This window comes from Planococcus citri, chromosome 5 (assembly GCF_950023065.1).
Source record: "Planococcus citri chromosome 5, ihPlaCitr1.1, whole genome shotgun sequence".
NCBI classification, from domain to species: domain Eukaryota; kingdom Metazoa; phylum Arthropoda; class Insecta; order Hemiptera; family Pseudococcidae; genus Planococcus; species Planococcus citri.
Genome location: NC_088681.1, coordinates 47,620,454 through 47,643,751, shown reverse-complemented (window position 1 = coordinate 47,643,751; position 23,298 = coordinate 47,620,454). Strand labels below are relative to the sequence as shown.

Sequence of the window (23,298 nt, the reverse complement as noted above, 5' to 3'; positions counted from 1 at the left end):
ATTTTTAAAATTTATGAATTTTTGGTACTTTGTATTAGGTACCGAAGAGATTTTATTATTGATGAAATTTTGTCACTTTTGCTAACTCGAACTTTCATACCTTGGCATTCGGATACTTGCTTGTTTGCGTTATTTCTTGCAAAAAATGTTGCTTAGAATAGGTTACTTATGCTATAATTTTCGATCATTCTCTAGAAATATTCAGAGATAGGATGGTTTATATTTTGGATCTATCATTGCAGCCATCATTTCAAAAGGTATTCGGTCAGCTTCGGTGGTTTTCTGTCGAGCATAATTTCCAAAAAAAATTGAATAAATTGCACTACTCGAATGGTAAACATGAAAATGTAGTAAACTCACCAAAATATGATCCTTCAGTGATATACCATTGTTGATTTTTTTGAAAGCATCGTCGATCTTGGGCCAGTCATCGCGAGTAGTGATTGCTATCATCATGATCCAAACAGCCCAACGATCAGTACCATCTGAATGTTTAAGCATGATTGTAGCCATATAGTTGTATCTATCGTTCACATATTGTGCTGTGAACAATATAATACATAGGTATGATTAGTTTAAAATACAGATCTGATGGGTTTTACTGGATTTAGACCGCACGCGACTTGTGAAAATTTACCCAATGAAGTGTACGCGTCGACCAAATCGTGATTTTTGATTTTTTGTTTGATGGCGTCTTCGATGCTTATTTTTAGATCATCATGGAATTTTTCTATGACAGCTAATCCAAATTTCAGACTCTTTCTGATCAGTGTGTTTTCTAGTTCATCTCGAGTTTCTTTCCAATGCGGATATTCTGCGATAAATTAATAATATTTTTATTCGATTTTTTCTCCTGTGCTGTCTGTAGCTGAAAATCACTATTAAAAAATGTGAAAAAATTACAAAAGGTTTTTTTTTCGTCACATCCTCCAAGTGCCGCCTGCCCTTCCCTCAATTTTGGAACAAAACACAAATGTTTGGTGAGACGTGCCAATTTCTACATAGATGTTGACGGGAGCTTAATTCGAACATCTATTTATACCGGTGCCTCTTGGAACCCTTCTACCTCCCAAAATTTTGAAAAAAGGTAGATAGGTACCTAAGAAAATTGTAGAGATATTTTGATTCAGAAACAATTTATTTTTGTTGGGAACTGTTCTTGTTAAATTGAGAAGAGGGTCATCAGAACGTCTAATTCAAGTTTCTGTTCAGGTTATCAAGGTCATTTGTCTGCCTTTCTGGTCGCATGAGCTGTCATTGACCCGACAGTATAGCTTCTCAAAGTCGTCTTACTGCTTGTCTGTATACTGTTAAAGGCGATTGACCCGTCTGTCTGGCATCTCAAGGTTGTCTGGCCTTATGTCTGGAATCATAAGGTCATTTGCCCGTTTATATGTATTATGGCTTCTCAAGGTCGTCTGACTGTTTGTTTGTACTCATAAAGGTCATTGACCCGTCTGTCTGACTTCTCAAACTTGTTTGTCTTCTTGTCTGGTTTTTTAAAGTCATTGAACCGCCATTCCCGCTTCTCAGGGTCGTTTGTCCGCCCAGTGGGACTCTCGGGTCACTGACCTGCGCGTCTGGCTGCTCACGTCAGTCTGTTTTCCTGTGCGGCTTCTCCAGACCATTGATCCGGCTGTCTAGCTTCTCAAGGTTGTCTGCCTACCAGTTGAACCTCTCTGGGTCACTGACCTACCTGTCTAGCCTCTCATGGAAGGTCATTGACTCGTCTGTCTTGCCTACAAAGGTCATTGACCTGTCTATCCAGCCTTTCAATGTTGTCTGCGGGCCTGTCTGGCATCCCAAAGTCACCTGTCTTCCCGCCAAGCCTCTTAATTGGAATCATTACTCATTAGTAGTGATTTTCTATGAAGGTCAAGTTTATTGGTCCATTTGTCTGGCTTATTGAGGTCATTGGCCTACCTGTGTAGCCTCTCAAGGTCGCATGTCCGCCTGGTACGCTTTTTAAGGTCACTGACCAACCATCTGACTTCCCAAGGTGGTCGGTGTTATGTGGATGAACTTTTAAGGTTATTCACTCGCGTTTCTGAACTTTCAATGTCACACGCCTAACTTCCTATGCTTCCAAGGTCGTCCTTCTGCCTCGATGTATTTATTTGGAGTATATACTCAGCGCTGACGTTAAAGCACTTTCCTTTCCCAGTTTAGAGCATTGTTAGAGCACTTTTGACAATAGACCACCCTCTTCTTTATTTTGAGGCATTGCGTGTTTACTAACTCAGTACCTAACTACCTACCTACTTACTTACCTACAGCAGCTGACCATTGTACTCACGCACATAGATGAAAAGCCTTAAAAAATGAAACTTCAGCTTTTGGCTTTTAGCTTGATATTTCAAAATTAAAACTTTTGGCTTTAGCTTTCGGCTATCTCGATTTTTACGGCTAGCCTTGGCCAAGCTTTTGGCCTCCAGAGGCTTTCAGGCTTTGAGCTTTTGACCTTAAACTTTTAGCTGATAGGTACACCATCAATTTTCAAAATAAGGAAATTAAAAATTAGATCAGGGTACATTGATTTCATAAAGTGATAGTGAAGAACATTCATTGCTAGAATTATTTTCTTTTTTTCTCATTTCATTAAATCACCTTGAAATAAAATTGAATGACGTTTTTTTTCATTTTTTTGTTTTTTCTGAATTTAGAGTGATTTCAATTCTGCAAAAAATCCTTTGAAAAAGCTGAAAAAATTTAACTTTTGGCTAGCTTTTAGCTTGGAAAAAATGAAACTTGCAAACTTTTAGCTTTTGGCTTAGTGCAAAAATTTGCTTGGCTTTCAGCTTTCGGCTTTAAGCATTCGGCTAGCTTTTCATCCCTGCTCACGCATCTTGGTACCTAATACCTCAGAAAATAGTTTTAGAAGTTTGTCTTGTGGGGCTTCATTGTCAGAAGTGAGTTTAACGTACTCCAACAACGCTCTCAACTTTTGGATAATCTACATTTTCAGGAGTAATAATAAACCTACCGTTTTCCAAACTTTCTGCTTTATTTTTTACATCATCAGTTGTGAAAGCAGTATCTTCAGGATCTCGATCATTCTGCATTTAAAAAAAAAAAGAAAAAATGAACGAAAATCTAGCATTCAGACATATAAACCAATTTCAAGAATCACTCACCTCCACCCAAACTTTCATTAAATTAGAGAACGGATGTCGCTGCTTTTTACGTCGGTTAGTCAGCCCGTTTTTATGCCCTTGAAAAAAAAAATAATGAAAATTATTTGTACATTGAATGATAAATGGCAATTTGAGAAATTTTAGATCATAAGCAGGTTACTGTGATTGTAAATAAAGTGCATCGCACTCATTTCTTGACACAATGTTAAAACGATGATAATGAAAGTTTCATCTCTGTTGTGAAGAAATTCTCCCAAATACATTGTCAGTACAGTGATTGGATCGTTGACCAAACCGAAGCATAGATCCTTGAATACTGGATTCTCTTCATGAATCGGTTTAAACATTGGATCTATGAGGCGTTCCTGCGATGAAAAATATAAAAATGATGAAAAGAAATCATTAAGGTTACATCGAGTCAATCACGTTTAAAGCACGTACCCCCTCATTGTAATTAGCGATTTCACTATTTATCACTTGACGATTGACTTGCTCTCGAAATGGAAGTATGGAGGCGATGACTTTCTCACTAAATTGAGCATTTACAATACTCGCCGCATCAGTTTTATCTTGCGCAGTGGCGGCCGGTAGTTGAGGTTCAGACGGGCCATAATCTTCGTCAGAATGGTAACCGTGATAGAAGTGGTAGTAGCCGTAGTAAGTGGGGTTGTAATGATACAAAGATGATGCTATGGCGGCTCCTGCAGCTGCACCAGCTGCCCCGGCTAGTACAGCACCTATAACACCACTTCCACCTGATTTTCCTCCTGCTACACTGCACCTTTGCCTGCTCCTGCACCTTTGCCTGCTCCTGCACCTTTGCCTGCTCCTGCACCTTTGCCTGCTCCTGCACCTTTGCCTGCTCCTGCACCTTTGCCTGCTCCGGAACCGCTTCCACCACCTGTACTGCCACGACCTCCACCTCCACCGCCACCTCTTCCACCACCACCATGTCCACCTCCTCCACCACCTCCGCCTCCTTTTCCACTAGCCTGGAGGACGTTCATCGTTGAGTAGTAAACATAATCAATATTGTTGGAAAATATTCATCACTTACCCATTCGACTAGGATAATCGCTATAAAACATAAAATGAAAATTGATCCACGCATACTTATTCGCTTGTAAATGAGGCTATAGGTAACTTCCGTTCAAAATAGTTGTGGAACGATTGTCGATCGTACTTGTTTTTTACCGCAATAAGCGTAGTAATACCCACAAAAATTGTCGCGCAATCTGTGTGAATTAATATAAATGTCAGGATGGATGGTTTGCATCTGTGTACAATTTTAAATTTTGCACCTGTGACATTTGACATTTCTAAATAGTTTCAATTTTATGTATGGTATTTTTCACGTCGACTCTGTTTGAATTGTTTTTGAATTTGAATCGATTTTTAATTCAAAATCTCTTTCTAGCATGTATGGAATGGATTTCAACTGGATAAAGTTGTGAAAATGTGGTGATTTTTTTGTAATTACCTATGACTAAAAAATAACTATTTCCAAAACAAATCGAGCAATTAGGTATATTGGAAAAAGACGGTTAAAAGGTAGGCAGCGCAAAGTATTAAAATTTTCAAGGGAATCGAATTGTGTTGGTGGGTAATTCTCAGAAAAAGGTAAAATTCGTGTACATGGCAAATTTCTCAACGGTTTTAGCATGAATTTTTTTTTTTTTTTGGTCCATTCAAGAATGACCCCGTCCACATTTCTCACATGGTATTGAGGTTTTTTGACCCTCCTTTCATTGGTGTACATTTGATTTTATACCCCAAATGTCCTTCGACTTGGCTGTCACACATCATGTTTTTGAAAATGAATGTTATAAAGTGTCATGAACTTCATTTTTTTTGGAAAAATTGACACATTCTCATTATCATAGAACATGAAGGTCTCTTATTGTGCAAATTGCAATTGCAATAAGTCTATAGGAAGCTCACAATTCACATTTGAAAACTGTTACACACTTTTTGCGCAAATTTTCGAGCAATTTTCAATTATTTTTGGTAGCTTCCCAATCCAACATTTTTTTCTGGTGAGTGGCTGCACTGGTTCACTGTTCTCATAGAAATGTTACCCCGAACCGTTCTTTTTAAAAACTACATTACAGCTCGTTCTGATCGTACTTATCTGTGAAGTTTTGATATTTCGCAAAATCTGTGTCCTTCGGCTTGGTGTTTTCATTTACGTCAATGAACCCGCCAAAACCAATAATTGAGCACGGGAAGTTATTCTACATGATAAGTACACATTTATTACGTGTTAAAAATCGAATAATGTCCAGTAGGTAAGGCTAGAAACGAAAAAACGTTGAGATTGTCCTTCGGCTTGTCCAGCGCCCATTTGTCCTTCGACTTGGCCAAATTTCAGACAGCTGTACTTTTATCGCGCTAGTCGGCATATTACACGATAATACAAGCAAAATTTTACATTTTCTCCCTCCCCACACTTCACCTCTACCCTTACCAAAAAAATAAGTCCAGATTCGAACTCTACGGCCTGAAAAACATAAATCGACATATTACACGATAATATAAGCAAAATTTGACATTTTTCCCCTCCCCACGCCTCACCCTCCACCTCTACAAAAAAAATAACTCCAGATTCGAATTCTACGACCTTGAAAACATGTCAATCGACATATTACACATCGATGAGGGTCGAATTCTAATTATCGCCGTTTTAGGGGGGCCAGGGTCCACAGTGGGGGGGATTGAATTGAGGCCAACACTAGAAAAGGGATCTGGGACACATATAGAAATGATTCCCACTTGAAATTTTCCAAAAAAATGATTTTCGTTTTTCAAAATTATGCATATCAAAATCGACCCTTTTTCTGAGAATTACCCTGATATATGGTTTTAAATTTATTTTCATAGCATAATTTTCATTTTTTTTCTTCGCTGTTGATCATTCTGACTCCTGTGAGTTCATAATTTAGTGAGATTTTAAAAAAAAACACGACACGATCTATAGTATAAAGCTACAAGCAAAAATCGAGCAAAAAAAGTTCAGCAGGCTCTCATTCAGCCCCAATTACACCTAGGAAGCTCATTTTTTTTTTAAATAGAAAGCTCTCAACGAGTACTTGATGCGAAAACTATAGCGAGGGCCAAATTTTGATTTTTAGGGCCCCAAATTTAGGGAAAGAGACCCTAAAATCAATTTAGAAAAATTTTGGAAATATGTTTTCTTCCAAATTGCATTTTGAACCGAATTCCAAAATTTGAACCGATTTGACCTCATACAGGGGGAGAAATGGCCCAAAAACCAATTTTTGGGCCCCCTCCTCCAAATTTATGAAAACTGAACCGATTTTGCTCATTTTTTTTTTCAACATCTTCCTTAAAATGTGTAGATATGTTATAAAACATTTTGAAATCAAAATATTTTAGTTTAAGCATGAAAAATTAAAAATCAAAATCGAACTATTTTGAACAATTTTAACTTTGAGCTTTCATTTCTTAGCCGAATATTTCCAATTTGCTAGGCATTTTATTTATCATCGAATAGGGCATTTAAAAGTGACGTCACACCCGTCTGATAATCAAAGTGGTGTGCAAACGTTGCGAAGTGTACTAGGTATTGTGCTCGATGTTTTAACTAAAATTACTCAAAATTTTCAACGAACACATTGATATTTTAATACAGCAAAATGTTCGTAGTTTTATCCTCTTTAAATTGATTTTTTCCCGAATGCTCTACCTTTTACCGTTCAAAAGTTTTCGAAGTTTAAAGATGCGAAAACAAGGCTAAAACCAGCTGCGGGCGGCAAGTATTGAACTTTGAACTAAAATTACTCAAAATTTTGATCGAACACATAAGTATTTTAATACGGTAAAATGTTCGTAGTTTTATTCTCTTTAATTTGATTCTTTCCCGAAAGTTCTACCCTTGACCGTTCAAAAGTTCTTGCAGGTCAAAGTTGCCAAAAGAGTTCTTGGTTTACACACCAGTTCGTTATCACGTGACGACGTAGTTTGAAATGCCCTTACTTCTCAGCCGAGTATTTCTCTTTTTAATTACTCACTTTGGTTAGAATGTGATAAGGTTTTGACTTCTTCTCAACTGCATTATACTGATAGCGAATTATAAACCAAATAATTTGAAAATTTCGAATTAAGTTTTAAAGTTTTGATTTTTTTCTCAACTCTTTCGATTGTTACCCGAAGCACTAAGTATATATAGGCGAGATCAGAAACCTGCTACTACTGATTCCCACCTTTCATCAGTTTTTTGCGTTTTTCTCAAAATGGTGAAAAGATTTGTATTTTGATGAGAAATCTGAACTTTGAAGAAGGGTTGGTCAATGGTACAAAAATCATTGTCAAAAAAGTCCACAAAAATTTTCTTGAAGTTAGTATTCCAGGGCATAATTCAAAAATTTGTTTAATTCCAAGGATAAAATTCAAATTTACAGCAGGAAAATGTGGAATTGAAGTTTTACGGAAACAGTATCCCATAAGACTAGCTTATGCCCTAACTATAAACAAATCACAGGGCCAAACATTGGACATTGTGGGTGTTGACTCGAGGGATCATGTGTTTACGCATGGTCAACTGTATGTTGCTCTAAGTCGTGCCAGACAAATGAAAAATGTTTGCATTTTGACAAAAAGAAGCCGCATATCAGAAGATGCACTTACTACTAGGAATATTGTATACAGGGAATTGTTGTAATCCTCAGCGAGCCAGGGGGGTTTGGGGGCGCAGCCACCAATAGCGGGTTCCGAGGGCGAAGCCCGAGGAACGAGTTGGGGGTTGGGCCGCGAAGCGGCCAGGGGGCGGAGCCCCCTAGTAATTTATAAAACTCGTTTATTCATTTTTCTACCTACAATAAATCACAATTGAAAAAAAAAAAAAAAGTCGTAGCAGTCTGCCGCTACATAAGAGCCGAATTTTTGTGCCAGAAACATTGAGGGCTCTTGAACTACTCGCACCCTCGCTTCGCTCCTGTGCTTCGCCTGTTTTTGGCCCCCTTGGGCTTCGCCCACCTACCTCCTGTGCATGCTTTTTTTCATGTTCTACGCTTCTCTTGGACTGCTCGCACCCTCGCTTCGCTCCCGTGCTTCACCTGCATGTGGAGGGACGTTGTCCCCCCTAAACCCCCCTTGGGCTTCGCCCAACTCTCTCTTTCCGCTGTTTCCTTCTTATGTTCACGGGGGGACTCCGTCCCCCCTGCACCCCTTGGGCTTCACCCGACTCTCTCCTTCCGCTGTTTCCTTCTTATATTCGCGGGGGGACTCCGTCCCCCCTGCACCCCCCTCGGGCTTCGCCCAACTGTCTTTTTTCTCCTTCGAAAAATGTGGTAACAAACCAGTCTTGACCCTGATTTAGGTAAAATGGGGTTGGAAGGCTGAAACCGGCAAAAGGCACTTTGGGTACATCGTCCAAATGTACTGTGAAAATTTGGACCCCTAAGCTTGGCTAAACGTCAAAAAACACATTTGACCCTGGAAAGGGGTCAAATAGGGTTGGAAGATTGAAACCTGCAAAAGGCACTTTGGGTACATCCTCTCAATGTACTGTGAAAATTTGGACCCTCTAGGTCAATTTGGAAGGGCTGTAGGCTTGGCTAAATGTCAAAATTTTCAAAAAACACGTAAAATTGATGAAAAAATCCACTTTTTTGACTCTGGAGAGGGGTCAAATGGGTTTGGAAGGTTGAAACCTGCAAAAGGCACTTCGGGTACATCCTCCCAATGTACTGTGAAAATTTTAACCCTCTAGGTGAATTTGGAGGGGCTGTAGGTGTGGCTAAACGTCAAAAAACACGCAAAAATCCACTTTTTTGACCCTGGAGAAGGGTCAAATGGGGTTGGAAGGTTGAAACCTGCACAAAGCACTCAAGAAGCACCCTCTCATTGTATGCTGAAAATTTGGACTCCTAAGGTCAATTTTAGGGGTGAGGGGGTCAAAAATTGGGGTCAAATGTGGTTTTTCCCACCTTAATCAGAGTGGGGATGACCTAGGAAACTGAAATTTGGATATGTTGATCACAATAAGAGTACTGACCAATGGTATAATTTTGGACTCTTTTCATCTTTTTGGGGTCATATTATTCCCCTCCAAAAAGATGACCTTTCTGTAAAAATGGGGTTGGAAGGTTTAAACATGCAAAAGGCACTTCTGGTACATCCTCCCATTGTACTGTGAAAATTTGGACCCTCTAGGTCAATTTGGAGGGGCTGTAGGCTTGGCTAAATGTTGAAATTTTCAAAAAAACACGTTAAATTGATGAAAAAATCCACTTTTTTGACCCTGGAGAGGGGTCAAATGGAGTTGGAAGGTTGAAACCTGCAAAAGGCACTTCGGGTACATCCTCCCAATGTACTGTGAAAATTTGGACCCTCTAGGTCAATTTGGAGGGGCTGTAGGCTTGGCTAAACGTCAAAAAACACGCAAAAATCCACTTTTTTGACCCTGGAGAGAGGTCAAATGGGGTTGGAAGGTTGAAACCTGCAAAAAGCACTCAAGGGGCACCCTCTCATTGTATGCTGAAAATTTGGACTCCTAAGGTCAATTTTAGGGGTGAGGGGGTCAAAAATAGGGGTAAAATGTGGTTTTTCTCACTTAAAATGGGGTGGGGATGACCTAGGAAGCTGAAATTTGGATATGTTGATCACAATGGAGGTATTGACCTATGGTATGATTTTGGACCTTTTTCGTTCATTTGGGGCCATATTATGCCTCTCCAAAAAAATGACCTTTCTGTAATTTTGAACTTTGACCCTCCCCACTGCAGGGGTCAACTCTAGCTCCCAAAAGAACCCTATTGTCCAAGTTTTATCCCATTTCATTCATTAGAACGTCTCTTGATTCAAAAAGTAAAAAATTCAAGTTTCGGTGAAACTTCTATATATATGTACTTACGAATATTTATTTTGAAAAAATTTAGATACTTCTATTAGTTGATTTCCTTACCTGATCAAATGTAAAGGTAGCTAAAAACCCGTAAAAAATGAATATTGAACCGCGCATATCGATTTGAAAATGGAAGTTTTTACAAACTTGATTCGGTTGTGAGACTAACGTTAATCGAACTTATACACTGCCAAAATTGTGAAATACCCATTAAAATTATTTATATTATAATCTGTGTAAATAGTATTTATCATGATGGAATTCGACACGTGTAAAATGTGGAATTTGAAAAAAATTTCGCTATAGCTGAACATATTTTTCACGTCAATTCTGTTCATTCAGACACCATAATTTTTTTTTTTTTTGTAAGCTATACTATACCTGATATAAAATGAAAAATAAGGTGTTCATTTTTCCTTTTGATTGTATTTTGATCTGTCTCGACAGTGCCCGCTTTTCTTTCGAAAAAAAAAGTTCAGATGAGGAGATTTGAAAGGTTTATTACATTGTAGATACTTGATATGTATAATATAAAATATAAAATTTCTTCTCATTCATTCCAATTTCATTGTTCAACTTTTTGCTAAATTTCAAAATTTTTTCAGAGTTTATAAAGTTTAAAAGATCAAATTGTATAACTCTTGGGTAGGTATCTTTTGACCAGATATGAATTCTACTAAAGATAGGGATAGGTTGTGAGGAATGTCACTCATTAGATCAATTCGAAAATTATGAGTAGGTATACCTGGTAGGTTAGGTTATTTTGAGGTGTCCATTGACAATCAAAGTTGGAATCAACTTTCATATTTTCACAATTTGGAGTTCTTTTTCATCTAGCTTTTTGCATTTTAAAAAAAATTGACGTAGTGGAAAACATTTTGACTCTACACAAAAATTGATGCTGAATTCACCTTCATAAATTATCCGATAACTTGAAAATATTTTTAGGTGTTTCAAAGCTGCTGAACATTTTGCAAAAAAAATGTTTGATTAATCTACGCAAATAAGTGAAATTGTTCACTTGTACAATGTTCAATTATTTTAAACGATTATTATGAAAGCTTAGTGCAATTTTTTTCCCCAGTTACCCATGCGGAATTGCAGGTTTCATCGACGATAAAAACCTAAACCTAATGATGGCGAACAGCTATTAACGAGCTATTACAATGCTGACTATTCCACTAACTCTAACAACGAGAATCTGAAACTTCAAATCAAATCAAATCATTTATTGCTGTAGACAGCTTTAGCTGTATTTACAATGTCAATAAACTATTAACTAGATATTAATTATAACATACATATTAACATAGTGCTGCTGGAGGAGAAAAAAAGTAAATTGAAAATACAGATAGGTAATTAAATTATACAAATTGTTCAGAAGTACTCTTTTGTGAGAATAATATGTTTGAAAGGAGAAAAAAAAAGGAAAAAACAGAAAACCACCAAAAAAGAACAACAGATTATAAGATACAGCTCATGAAAACACAGTAAAATACCCCTTTGGTGAGAACAATAGTATGTTTGAAATGAAATAGCATAAAAAAATAGTAATAATTAATAATAATAAATTAAAGAAACAACAGATTATAAAAATTACAGTAAAAAAAACAACTTATTATTCTAGCTGCAACATTTCTTCAACACTGTAGAACGCATATCTCTGTAGCCAATATTTGAGTTTCTTTGTATTGATTATCACCTTGGGTGAATATTTTCCTCTCGTCCCAGTCTAGCTCGTATTGGGAGAGTTTAGATGACACCAGCTCGCCATATGCACATTCTCAGTTCTTCTCCAAATAAAAACACATCCTAACACGTAACACCTTTCAATGTGATTTTATTAAAGATATACTGAGTAGAGATACATTATAAAATAATTACAAGATCATTCTATAATTTTTATTTTATTTTAACAATTTAGGTCCCTCCAACAGCTGAAAGCCGATTACAGGAGAGGCCGCTTATATCTAGGGGGAGGGGTGGTAAAAAAACAATAGGAACATTTCCTCAATTTTTCCCTTCTCTCTTCTTACAACTCAATTTCAAATCCTTCTAAAAGTTCTTTTTGTGACAGGTCATAAGCATAATACTCAAAAGTTTTCAAATAGATGAATTTTAGGAATCTATTTGTGATCTGTCTAAGGTACTGTAACCCGGGTATGTCAGACACCCATTTTGTTCCTTACGAAAAAAAATCGTTGTTTTTCGATTCAAGGTTTTTATGACGGAATTTCTGGCATAGAATGAAAGTAATCATTGAATTAGAGCACATGCTGTGAATTTCACACAATTTCAAACTATTTTTAACCCAAAAATGAAGTGCTGAAAAATGACTGAAATTCAAAACAATTAAATGTATTTCAATTGATACATGTAGCATACCATTGGAAAGCTCGTTCAATTCTCTTTCAAAGATGTTATTACGAAAAAGTTGTAAAAGTGCACGGTTTTGAAGATATACGCGGTTAAAGTTTGCCGAATTCCCATATACTGCAATGCTATGTTCATCAAACCAGGAACAAAATGGCCGTCTGACATACCTGGGTTACAGTTCCCTAATCTGTCACGAGGAAACCAGGTTAGTGTCCAAAACATAAATTTTACAGGACGGACATTTGAAGTTTTGAATTTATGTGTTCGGCGATCTATGATTCCTAGGTCCCTGAAACTTTGACCACTTTTGGCCACAAGGGGTGCCAACATAACCTGACATTTTTTTTCAAAATCAGGGTTGCCAATGGCCAATAATCGAAATTTCTCTTGAACGATTTTTTCGTTTTTTTAAAAATTTTGTGCCAAAAATTTCGCGAAAACTACTAAGAATGAATTATTAATATAAAATAAAGTTATTTATTGAGTTTTTCAATTTTTTCAAAAATTTTGTTCAAGCTGAAAAGAGTTGATTTTTCCAGCTTAAGCCTCATTCAAATTTCAATAAAATGGCACTAATCCTCCAAATGTGGGCCGATTGCTCCAAAAATTTGCATATTGACTCCCCAGAACATACTTTTCCAGAAAATCACAAAAAAAAAATTTTTCAAACTTTTTTTGTAGTTGCTCTATTTTTTTAACCTTGAATTTAGGGTCAAAAGAATCGTTCGCGAACGTTTTAACCACCACAGGCGGATTCTGCACGCTGAGTACTACCAATATCCATAAAAAAAACCAAATCGATTTTTTGGACACTAACCTGGTTTTCTCGTGACAGATCACATTTTAATTTTTTTCAAGTTCCTTTATACATTTTTTGGTATGAGGAAACCAGACTAGTAAGTATCCCAAACTCAAGGATTGATCTTATCAATGGAAAGTATAGAATTTTGAGCGTACTTATCCTCCTGAAATGCACAGCATTTCTAACCACAAAATATGCCATCCTTCTTGCCTTAGCTAACACAGTATTGACATGATCTTTGAAGGTAAGCCCTACATTTACAATCTAAATCAAGATTTATACCCAAGTCCCGAACCATAGTTAAGCGACACAGTTCTTCCTCACCAACTGTGTACTTACACACCTTCTAGAAAACCCCTCTTTCGAGTAAAGGTCATTGTCGAGCATTTAGAAATGTTCAGGGACAGTTTGTTTACAATACTCCACTCTATAAAAACTTCCAAAAAAACATCACTTTTTTGCCAAAAATAATTGCTAAAAATTCTGTTTTTTTTTTTTTCAAAAAATCTCATTTATAGGTATGTTTTTAAAGATTGTCCAAAAGTGTTGCTCTTTGCCATAAATTATCAAAAATTCCAACATTTTCCCGAAAAGTTGAGAAATGGTATATTTCCTGCTTGTTGTGAAAATTGTTAAATGTTAACGCCTCGATCGTATTTCATTATCAGATATTTTTAATTGGACGTTTAGGAGTATACATCAACTCCACTCTTACTTGGACTGATCACATAGACTATTTAGCTGGGAAGCTATCATCAATAAATTATCTCCTTTGGCAATTAAAAGGTGTCACCAATGTGCAAACATTAAAAATGGCATATTATGGAATGTTCCAGTCTAATATGTCATATGGCTTAGTGTTTTGGGGCGGTAATGTCAGTCTTATGCAGAGAATTTTTGTAATACAAAAACGAGCAATAAGAATCATCTATCGAATGCAAGTCACAGAATCATGCAAGACTATCTTTCTTTCAAATGAAATTTTAACCCTACCCTGCTTATACATATATCTGATATCCCAAATTGTGAAGAAAGGCATAGTGAAATTACATACCCCTCAACACAGTCATTATACTAGAAATAGCCAACAACTACATAGCACACAATTCAGGACTAAATTTCACCAAGTTAGTATAGACTTCATGGCTGCAAAAATTTATAACAAAATCCCAACTGAAATTAAAATTATCAATTGCACAAAATTATTTTCTAAAACTCTGAAAAAATGGCTACTAAAAAAAGCATTTTATTCAATAGATGAGTATATGGACACTGTTACATAACTGAGTACATTAGCAACTGAACTTTCAGCAACTACTTGTAATTTTGATTTATCATCTAGCGTCATTGTTTCTTTTTTTATTTTTATGTATAACCGATAATTTTTGGATGTTATGTGGTAAATAATTCTAAGAATTTTTATAAATGTACATGAAATCTCACTTTTTTTATAATGTATTGTTTTCTGATTCATGTAATTATGTTGTTTTTTTTTTCTTTTTTCTTTATTTCTTATTTGGTTTCTATTATTTTCATTGAATGCGTCTATTTGGATATCTGTGCTGATCCTATGCCTGTATGGTGCTATACATGGCGCATTTATTTCATTTTATTTCATGTTATTTAATTTCATTATTCATTCTTTTATGTATTGATTATTTCCTATGTTAGTACATAAGTCGACTTTGTAAATGCAGCAACGCTGTCTATTGCAAAAAATAAAGTTGATTTGATTTGATTTGATTTGGTTTCGTTTCCAGTGCCGGTTTTAAGGGGGGGATTTGGGTGATAATCCCCCCCAAGAGGTTAGTTTTTTTGGAAAAAAATTTTGATGCTATAAAGTGGGAATTTTCCAAGCATTTTTGCGCTCTTGTTTCATTGAGATGGATGCCGATTACAAACCGATGTTCATTTTTTTACATCTTTTTTGAGAAGAAGAAGCCTTTTTTTTCTTCTCAAGCCCACATTATAGGTATATTCGTACACGATTTACTTTGAATAATACTTTGCAGGCAAATTTCAGTCACTGAGGTCCCTCCTTTTTGAAAATTAAATAAATAAATGACATATTTATTCAGTGGCGTGGCCAGGGAGTGAAGAGGGCCATTGTCCTCCCTTGCGAACGAAAATTTGAAATAAAACATGCAAAAGTGAACGTTTTTTTTTGTTGTTTGGACCCATTTTTTCTAAAAAATTTCGCTCTCGCTTCGCTCGAGTAGTAATTTTGCCTTCGTTTTCATAATATAATCACCACACATCACGATAGGTTTCCAGAAAATGACTCCTAATTTCGATTTATCATGCCTAAAAATCTGGTTTTGCCTCCTCCTTGAGGAAATTCTGACTATGCCTTGATATTTATTCGATTTCTGCTCTCCGAGAAGCTTAATTTAAGCCCCCCCCCCCACCCAAAAAATGAGACGGCAAAATTGTTTGGTTCTGACCCAATTATCCCCCTCCAAGGAAAAATTCTGGCACCGGTACTGTTCGTTTCTTAATTTTTTTTACGTTAGGTTTGATTGAAATGGTCTTTTATATTGAGACTACTTTTCCTTCATTAAAATGATTTGCCTACGTTTGGCAACTTTCTTGGTCACTTTTTCAAACTTTTTTAGTTCCTAAAGTTACTTTTTTTGGACAAAAATTGAGCCCGAGCCCAGTATTAAATATGTATGTAATTATTTGAGCATTTATTTAGTTATATTCATTTCGGTATTTATTTTTGATGTTTGCACCGAATAATTATGTGATATTTTTTTGTTTGTTTTATGTTTCAGGTAAGGAAAATTTATCGATCATTTACAAAAGATTTTGAGTTTCGCCTGTCAGGTAAAAATTTTTCAACTTATCTTGAGGTTTACGATTTAAATCGACCACATGCGAAAATTTTACCCCATCTCTGATTTATTTGAACCAGCAAAGGTGTTCTCGTAGTTGGAAGCAATCAAAAACAGAAATCTAGAAAGACTGTCTTGGGTGTCTTGAAAATCCCCGAATTTTGAACCGAAATCAAGAATAAGTTCTGAGAATCCATAAAACCCGAAGAAGCGTTTTCAATGAAATTCAAAATCATGTGGAATATCCTTGCTCAAGTTTCTAACAAACTACTCCTAACTACTAGGGTTTGTATTTATTTTATTTTTCACAAAAATACACATTTTGGAAAATTACGCTCAACTCGCTGCAGAAAACAAAATCACTATTGGAAAAAAACTTCTCTAAAAAAAATATATTTAAGAATAATTCGGTTGATAGGTGGGATCTATAACTACAGCCATCATTTCGTAAGGTATTCGATCAGCATCAGCAGTTTTCTGTGAAACATAATTTCCAAAAAATATTGGGTTGAAATTAATACTAAGACTTCCTTGAGATGACGTAAATAATAACAAGAGGAAAAAACCTTACCAGAATCAGATCTGTGAGTGAAACATTATTATTGATTGCTTTGAAAGCATCGTTCACCTTGGGCCAGTCTTCAGGTGTAGTTAAACCTTCCGGAATTTTCATATAAACTGGCTTTTCGAGATCACCGTGCAAGAACGCTGTAGTCACATCCATCTGATGTATATCGAGATTAAATTTATTTGCCACAGATAGAAAAAATTTAACATCGCCTGCGCGAGCTACTGGAGAATAAATCTCTGATAAATCGTAATCATTTTTATCGGCATAACCTTTTACAACTAACCTAGCTTTAAACTTGAATAAATCATTATTTTCAACTTTACACTTGAAAACCCACTTCGAATTCAAAATCGGAGTATTTTTAGGTAATGTATCTTTTGAAATTAAGGTCCAAGTTTTCTTTTTATCTTGTGAATTAAGTTCGTCATTAATTGCTATTACCCAATCGTCTTTATTTTTGCTACAAATAGCTTCTTTATAAGATTGTGGTTCCGGTATTTTAATTTTAGAACAACTTTTAGTAAAATTTTCATCGGAAATAGAGATAACTTGAGCATTGAAACTTTCAATAAAATTACAACGTACAACATCGCTATTTTCATCGTTTTTAGAATCATTCGAGTTTATTTCAGTATTTTCATCATCAATAGACCAGTCCTCTTCATCAATTTGAATTTTAAACTTTCCTTTAGTCAGTGCATTTTGCGCATCTTTAGGATAAAAATCACCGTAAACTTTTGATTCAATAAAACGAACGTGTTTCGAACGAATTATTTTACCAGTGGATGGCTGGATTAAAACGTAATGAGATTCGGCACAATGCACTAAGAAACCTCTCGCAGCTCTTTCATGAACCTTTTTACCTGCTGCAACTGGTGTATACGCAAATCCTAAACATCCATATCGTCGAATATAACGTACTTCTGTTTTTCTACCGTGAAATAAATCGTATGGTGTTTTATAATTAATCGGATGACGTGGAGTACGATTATAAATATCAGTCGCAAAACTTAGAGCATAAGCCCACATACTTTCTGGAAAACCTGCACTAATATTCAGAACTCTAGCTTTCTGCATTATTTCGCGATTAAAACGTTCAGCAGTACCATTTAAATTTGATGAAGCAGGTGGAGTACATTCAACTTCGATTTTTTCTTGTGTAATAATATCTTTCATACCTTTAGTTTCATATTCTGTTCCATTATCACGTCTTATAAAACCAATCTTTGCGTCTGGGCCCCTAATTTTTCTAGTTGATTTTAAAAAATTTTCAAAGGCAATATACACGAAACGTTTTTCGGTCAACGGAAAAGTGAATGCGAATCGAGTAGCATCATCTAAAAATGTAACAATATATCTTGCGCCAAACTTTACCGTAGGAGGACTAATTGGTCCCATTACATCAGTGTGAATACAATGCAAAGGTTCGTATACGTGATATCTACTCGTATTATTGGGTAACTTAGTAGCTTTACCAAGTTTACAATCTTCACAATCAAGAATTTCATTTGGAAAATTAACTTTTTTAAGTTCAGGAAGGACGTTCCTAGCATATTCTAAATAACTTTTAGAAGCGTGACCTAATCTTAAATGCCATAATGTACCTATTGCATTTCTTAATGATTTCACATTCTCGTTACTTAACGTTTTTAGATCGTTTAAATTCATTTCTGCCTCCACATTAATATATTTCGACAAAGAATCCGCATCGTTGATATTTTTGTAAGAAAAATTTTCATTTTGATCGTAATCACCCATAGTTTTAAATTTACTCCCCTCCTTTGAATTAACGGTAGTATTTAAATAAGCGTTACGTTCCAACTTTGTACTTTTAGATTTTTCTAGATTTAACCACCAATATTGTCCATCGTAATTTCCTTGAATTAACAAATCGTCATTTATATCAAAAATTTGAACTTTGTTGTTATCTAATCTAATCTTGGCACCTTTATTTACTAACTTGCGAAGAGAGAATAAATTATTTTTTAAATTCGGCACGTAATAAACATTTTTAATTCGAATGGGATTACCTTTCTCATCATTCGTCAAAATCTCACCTATATGAGTAGCAAAAATTTCAGCATTTTTTTCGGCAGTATTAATCTTCATTTTAGTATCTAATTTGATAACATTAACTAAATTATTCATTGAATTAACGAAATGTTCATCCGCTCCTGAATCGGATATGAATTTTAAAATTGATTTACCTTTAATTTCAAGATCTGCGAGCGAAACGTGATCTGCATTTGCATTTTTATTTTTATTTTTACCAACAGGATATCTCTTCGGTTTGGATAGGTTAGGCCGGACCCATTTGAAACGTTCTTTTTGACCAGAATAATTATTCGAAGTATTCGGTGTAGAAGCTTGCGGACAATTCCAACCCTGATGTTGATCGGTCATTTGGTTACAACCATAACATAACCAACGAGGATTATAGCAAACCTTGTAGCTATGACCAATTTTACCACATCTGGTACATTTTGTAGCATTACGATCGTTATTTCTATGATACGGTTTTTTCTTGAAAAACTTCTGACGCCGAACAACATGTTGATTTTGATTACGAAAATTCGATTGATCGTAATTCTGCGGAGCTGAAGAAACGTTAGCTGCCGTTTTGTCACCGTCTATATTATTTCGTTCAGTGACTTCTTTACGTGACTCTTCGGCATCTTTCAACAACTCTTTCAACTCATCTAGAGTTGTATTATCGGTTGATTCGTATTTGACTTCGGGAAACTGAGCTTTAACCGCTGCTAAAAAATTATCTTTAGCGTCTTCTTCACGCTGTTCACGTTTTTCTTGTGAATTATTTTTATCGTATAACATAAGACGCTTAAACGAACTGTCAAACCGGGTAATGAATTCAGACGCAGATTCGCCATTATTCATTTTAATATTTGAAAACGATCTTTTCACTGCAAAACGAGCAGTTTTTACCACAGGCTGACTAATAGTCTGAATTTTACGTAACATCGTTATCGGATCGGGTGCATCGGAACAAGAAATCTTATAATTTTCACAAATACGAGATAATAAATAGGCATTGATCCAACCAAAAACTCGCTTTTTTTGTTCATTTGAAATATTTGGCTGAACCAATTTTGAATTAATTGTCCAGTCTAGATTAAAGGCACGTAACTCATTGACTATGTGATTTAGCCAAACTTGAAAATTCACATTAGCGTTCAAAATATAAGGCGGTAAAAGCATACCTGAAGTTGGTAACGAAATTTTAGAATCTGACCTTGAATGCGATTTTTTCGAATTCTTTTTAGACTTATCTTTTTTCTTTTTATCGTAGTCATCTTTGTTTTCGTCCGAGTTTGAATCATCACTCGAATCATCAGACGACTGTAGTAATTTTTCTTCGTCAGTATCGGATAATCCGAGACCAAAATCGTCGCCTTCATTTAGATTCGGCATATCTGCCATTATCGCGAAAACGTATTACACGCAATCTGCTACCACTTTAGAAATAATAAAAAGATGTCGAGCAAAACGTATGTAAGTATATTCGAACTTCCAGAGAACAAGTGAATCGTAAACTAAAATAATATTTTTGCATAAACAGAAAAACGTAATAAATTCGTAGCCAATAATATTTATCATAATTCTAAGGTTTTTAGATGTGCGAGAATATTTTTCTCTTAACGTATTCAGTGGCGTGGCCAGGGAGTGAAGAGGGCCATTGTCCTCCCTTGCGAACGAAAATTTGAAATAAAACATGCAAAAGTGAACGTTTTTTTTTGTTGTTTGGACCCATTTTTTCTAAAAAATTTCGCTCTCGCTTCGCTCGAGTAGTAATTTTGCCTTCGTTTTCATAATATAATCACCACACATCACGATAGGTTTCCAGAAAATGACTCCTAATTTCGATTTATCATGCCTAAAAATCTGGTTTTGCCTCCTCCTTGAGGAAATTCTGACTATGCCTTGATATTTATTCGATTTCTGCTCTCCGAGAAGCTTAATTTAAGCCCCCCCCCCACCCAAAAAATGAGACGGCAAAATTGTTTGGTTCTGACCCAATTATCCCCCTCCAAGGAAAAATTCTGGCACCGGTACTGTTCGTTTCTTAATTTTTTTTACGTTAGGTTTGATTGAAATGGTCTTTTATATTGAGACTACTTTTCCTTCATTAAAATGATTTGCCTACGTTTGGCAACTTTCTTGGTCACTTTTTCAAACTTTTTTAGTTCCTAAAGTTACTTTTTTTGGACAAAAATTGAGCCCGAGCCCAGTATTAAATATGTATGTAATTATTTGAGCATTTATTTAGTTATATTCATTTCGGTATTTATTTTTGATGTTTGCACCGAATAATTATGTGATATTTTTTTGTTTGTTTTATGTTTCAGGTAAGGAAAATTTATCGATCATTTACAAAAGATTTTGAGTTTCGCCTGTCAGGTAAAAATTTTTCAACTTATCTTGAGGTTTACGATTTAAATCGACCACATGCGAAAATTTTACCCCATCTCTGATTTATTTGAACCAGCAAAGGTGTTCTCGTAGTTGGAAGCAATCAAAAACAGAAATCTAGAAAGACTGTCTTGGGTGTCTTGAAAATCCCCGAATTTTGAACCGAAATCAAGAATAAGTTCTGAGAATCCATAAAACCCGAAGAAGCGTTTTCAATGAAATTCAAAATCATGTGGAATATCCTTGCTCAAGTTTCTAACAAACTACTCCTAACTACTAGGGTTTGTATTTATTTTATTTTTCACAAAAATACACATTTTGGAAAATTACGCTCAACTCGCTGCAGAAAACAAAATCACTATTGGAAAAAAACTTCTCTAAAAAAAATATATTTAAGAATAATTCGGTTGATAGGTGGGATCTATAACTACAGCCATCATTTCGTAAGGTATTCGATCAGCATCAGCAGTTTTCTGTGAAACATAATTTCCAAAAAATATTGGGTTGAAATTAATACTAAGACTTCCTTGAGATGACGTAAATAATAACAAGAGGAAAAAACCTTACCAGAATCAGATCTGTGAGTGAAACATTATTATTGATTGCTTTGAAAGCATCGTTCACCTTGGGCCAGTCTTCAGGTGTAGTGATACCTATCATCATTATCCAAACAGCCCAACGATCAGTACCATCAGAATGTCTCAGCATAGCTGTAGCCATATAGTTGTATTTATCCTTCACATAGAGAGCTGTGAGCAAGCATGATAGATACATAGGTAGATGTAAATAAAGCTGATGGATTTTCTGAATCATACCTATTCTACAATATTGTTCCATCAAATAAAACGTAAAGTTTACCCAATGAAGTATACGCATCGACTAAATCATGGTTATGGATTTTCTGTTTAATGGCGTCTTCGATGCTTATTTTAAGATCAGCTTCGAATTTTTGTATGACAGCCAATCCGAACTTTAAACTTCTGTAAATCAGCGTGTCTTCTAGAAAATCTCGATCTTTTTTCCAATGAGGATATTCTATGAAAATTGAAAAATGTAAGTACTCATTAATATTTCCATTTTTGGCGAATAGAGTCCATTTTTAAATCCCAATTCCTCAGAAAAATTATAGTTTACTCGAAATCTCTCTGAGAAAATAATGATCTAAAATTTGCTGCATTTTTTCAACTTCATCTTATAAACCCCCCTCCTCTCTCAAAAAAATGTAATGCTTTCGAAAGGAATACTTCTTTATGAGAATTGACCTACCCTTTTTCAAGATTTCTGCATCGTTATTTACATCTTGTGGTGTGAAAGTGACATCATCAGGATCTCGATTGTTCTATGCACAGAAAATGAAATAAAAACTTGGCATAAATCTGTGAATTGCGAAACGATGACTGTGCAAAAATCTGCTGATTTTGAGAATAACTCACTTTTATCCATCTTCTCATTAAATTTGAGAACGGATGTCTTTGCTTTTTACGTCTTTTGTTCAAGCTGTTCTTATGATCTAGAATACGATTAATGAGGATGTTTTAGTTATCGAATGATTCGTGTAAAATAAAGAACATGGCACGACGACGTATCCATTACTATGGTTGTAAATGTAGTGAAGAGCACTCATTTCTTGACACAGTGTTAAGGCGATGATAATGAAAGTTTCATCTTTCCTGTGAAGGAATTCTCCCAAGTACATTGCCAGCACCTTAACTGGATCGTTGACCAAACCGAAACACAAATCTTTGAATATTGGATTACTTTGATGATTTGGCAAATATTTCGGTGGTATGAAACGTTTCTGCGATGAAAATATACGACTTGAAAATTGCATAATTGCATCGACGAGGTGATTTAGGTAACTGTCTTAATAGTACACATAGGTACGCACTCCACTGTTGTAATTAGCAGTTGCTACATTTATGACTTGACGATGAATTTGATCTCGAAGTGGAAGTATGGAGGCGACAACTTTCTCACTGAATTGAGCATTTACGATATTTGCTGCGTCAGTTTTATCCTGTTCAGTTGCTTGAGGTAATTGGGATTCTACCGATCCTTCATCTTCGTGAGAGCTGTGTCCGTGGTAAATGTAGTAATAGTGGTAGTAATAAGGATTGTAGTAGTAGTTGGTTGGGACTTTGCCACCCGCAGTACTGTCATAACCACCTTTTGGACTACCACCACCCCCTGCTGCATACCCTCCACCTCCGCCTTTTCCGCCACCTTTACCACCACCTTTTCCGCCACCGCCGCCACCTTCACCACCACCATGTGATCCTCCAGAA

General features: G+C 35.7%; 2 protein-coding genes across 6 annotated transcripts in view; one reads left to right on the top strand and one right to left on the bottom strand.

Moving 5' to 3' along the window:
• The window catches only part of Adcy2 (adenylate cyclase type 2 Ac76E), a 605,017-nt gene that overhangs the window by 502,351 nt on the left and 79,368 nt on the right, over positions 1-23,298 (top strand). The gene's annotated exons all lie outside the window — the stretch shown is intronic.
• Positions 576-4,061, bottom strand: LOC135846782 (uncharacterized). Its single transcript, XM_065366064.1, has 5 exons — positions 3,576-4,061; positions 3,295-3,499; positions 3,135-3,211; positions 2,984-3,056; positions 576-814 (listed from the first exon to the last, which is right to left on the bottom strand). The coding sequence occupies exons 2-5, from the start codon at positions 3,479-3,481 to the stop codon at positions 576-578; spliced, it is 576 nt and encodes a 191-aa protein (XP_065222136.1). The 5' UTR covers positions 3,482-3,499; positions 3,576-4,061.